The following is a 3,106-nucleotide window of genomic DNA, read 5'->3' on the forward strand; positions in this document are numbered from 1 at the left end:
TACGTGCGTCCCTGAGGAATGCTAGCGCATCGGCATTGTGTGACTTATCGGGATTGACGTAAGTATACTCTCTAATGGTAGATCTGTGTACTCACCAAGACCCAATCCATGGCATGAAGCAGTGCATGGGCAAACAGAAGGTGTGTCAGATTAAAAAAAGTAACTAAGACTGATCCCTTATTCAGCACCTTTTCTTTTGTCTCTGTACAGATTGTGGCCAGTCAATATTTTCAAACCTAGAGACATCTTCAAGTGTATGTAAAAGTACAACAAACTAATTACAAATTATTTTAAGTTACATTCTGCATCTGCATTGCCTCCCAGAGCTGCTGTTGATTAACACCCAAAACATACTGAGAAACTCTTCTCTTCCAAATATCCTCGTTATAATTTGGTTGCCACTGCTGCTCCTTGTAACCGGGTGCTATTCCCTCAGGAACAACGAAAATCAACTTCCATTCCCAATGCTGACAATAACCTGGCCAAGATGTCCAGAGATTGTCTAGGAAGTTCTGGTTTATTGGATGATGGGTTGTTATTGTGAATTGGAAAAATACAATCCCACAAATAGTGCCACCGTCCATTTCAAAGGCGTACGCATCAATTCCAGGCAAGTTTTTAGCAAGTGGTTTATAGTATTGATTACTCTGCAGTAAACTGGCTTTGGGATCGTGCGGGGAGAATAGGCAAAGATCTGTCACGTGAGACAAATGTAACTGCTTGGTGATATGCTGATTGCTGAGAGAACGAATGTCAAATGGTGTCCTTGTATTGGCCATAATATATCTATGACTTGCAGCCTCGAAAGCAATGCCTGCAGATGCTTTAAATATTTCAGAACAGTCTGTGAAATTTTGGAATCTTGATTCCAAGTGATGCAAGAATTCACGATCCTTCGCATCACAGAGCATGCACAAAACTGCCACTGAGATGACTGATGCAGTCATTGATGATCGATTTAATACGTTGTCCTTGAAGCTAGGATTGATTTGAACAAGTTGGCTGCTTTCCATTGTCGACACTGTCTTCTGCTGGGTAATCATGATGTCGAGTTTGTCGCAGCTGTCTATCGCATCCCTCAGCAATCTCTCCAGCTTGTCTTCTCCCTCGTTAAGTAAATTTCGTGCTGACCCTCCATACTTGCAATATGCTATAGCCAATTCTTTCGAAGAGCGCTGCTGTTTAGCCATATCGCTAGAAATATGCCTTAGTACTAAGATGCGAAACAGAACAGAGGTCCTTACCAACACAAATAAATCTCATACCATGCCCACGTTTGCATAACGAACATTTCCGCTCTTTGCTCCTTTTCAAATCGATGATATCGGGATTTCTTAGGGGATGTTGAGATAAGCATTCTTGTCCCTGGACAAGCTAATATCGCTTTCTCCTGATCGCTGTTGCAGTCATATAGAACAAGTACCCTCCCCAATGGTTCTTGTATAATTGCGCTATCATCGGTAGACACGTACGACTCTCCTGGAAGACTGTACACACCGTCATCCTGGAATAAGTAACGAATGTTAGGCCGCAACATCAAAATTGTTGGCTCTTTCTCGAAGAGGCAACCCAGAAGGCAATAGGTCAGGTATACAGTTTTGCCTAGTTGTAACGTTAACTTCCTGAGTCTGGGTAACGTAAAAAAATGTGCTACAGACCTATTCCAGGTTGGCCAACAAGAAGAATGGGTTCTCCAACTTTTCCGTGATATACGTGTCAAGCTCTCGGTACTCATCTCGGATCATAAAGTGCTCTGCCAGGTCCAAGCTTGTAACACCTGTCGGCCAGAACGGCAGGTTCCTCAGGTTCCAAAAGGTAGCTGAGACCCATCCCACCTTCGGCACGTCCTTTTCCTTCGGCTCACAGATCTCTTTCAATCGATCCCTTTGACCCCACAAATAATTATGTAGATTAAATGCGAGTCGGTGCCAGATGGCAGTTTCATTTTCCCCAAGCTTCCTAAGGATGCTGTCTTCAAGTGTATGTAAGGATTGTGCTTGTCAGCAGCGAATTTGTCCTAACGTACCGCCTGCTTTAGAGGATTCTTCTGAACTAGGACGCGAGCGTTTGCGCCGTTTGGCCGGAGCGACCGCTGCACATATAGGTTAGTCCAAATTGCAGTGAACCGGTCAAATCTTGTGGACGGGCAGAGAACAAAATACGTACTTGAACCATCCATAGCAATAACATCTACCATCTTCTCATGCTCCGGGGTAGGTCCCTCAGGGAAATACTCGTTCAGACGGTCTGCAGGATCCAAAGGCGTTATTTCTCCAACCTCACCTGCGTGTTCACGAAGCCAGTCTAAGGCACGGCCATAAAGTGATTCGAGCGGCTTCCTCTCAAGACCACCACACTGAAAAATTTCAATCGTCAGTCAGCACAATGACAGAATAGGAGACGTCGAAGAAAGACCTTATAAAGGAATACGGGTTTGTACCCCAAGTAGTCTTGGTAGTCTGGGTCACGACGAGTAGCGAATTCCAGGTCTAGCACGGATGCATTCTTGGGAACAGAAATGAGACGGGGCCTGGATGTGCTGTCGTGTGCAAGATAGACCACGTATTGATGATCGCTTGGAGTTGCAGCAGACATGGTGGATGAGAGACACTGCGTGTTGAGTGAGTGAGAGTGCAACCGTCACGCAGCATTGGTTGGGTTGCATTGTGTCACACATCACCAACGTACCTGTTGCATCAATTACTAGTACTGCCTTTTTCATAAGTATTGTCACATTTAGCTCAAAAACACAAAAAAAACCTATGTTTCAGTCAAAACTCAACCAAAAAGTGTGATCTAAGTTGCTAAATCCATAGTTTTAGAATTTCTTTTCATATACTAACAATAATGGTGAGAAATGAGTCCAAATTGAGTAAGATATAGTACAAAATGTGTATTTTCAGTAATCAGTATAATCTTACTGTCATTTTCATAAATATTGTCACACGCGCGATTCGTGATTTTCGTCACACTAAGTACACTCAAATACAAAATCTATCATAACTCAACTAATACTTAACCAAATTACATGATCTAAGTTGTAAAAAATATACTTTTAAAGTGTCTTTCATATCCCAGAAAAAATAAAGTAAAATGATCAAAAATT

General features: G+C 42.7%; 1 protein-coding gene across 1 annotated transcript; it reads right to left on the reverse strand.

Moving 5' to 3' along the window:
* Positions 1-290: 290 nt before the first annotated feature.
* On the reverse strand, positions 291-2,595 carry FOMMEDRAFT_163396 (uncharacterized protein; the record flags this gene model as incomplete). Its single annotated transcript, XM_007272241.1, has 6 exons — positions 291-1,194; positions 1,245-1,622; positions 1,678-1,972; positions 2,027-2,092; positions 2,167-2,356; positions 2,416-2,595. 6 exons carry the CDS (start codon positions 2,593-2,595, stop codon positions 291-293), a joined length of 2,013 nt encoding a protein of 670 aa, XP_007272303.1.
* Positions 2,596-3,106: the final 511 nt, after the last annotated feature.

Source organism: Fomitiporia mediterranea (genome assembly GCF_000271605.1).
Source record: "Fomitiporia mediterranea MF3/22 unplaced genomic scaffold FOMMEscaffold_589, whole genome shotgun sequence".
In the NCBI taxonomy this organism is placed as follows: Eukaryota; Fungi; Basidiomycota; class Agaricomycetes; order Hymenochaetales; family Hymenochaetaceae; genus Fomitiporia; species Fomitiporia mediterranea.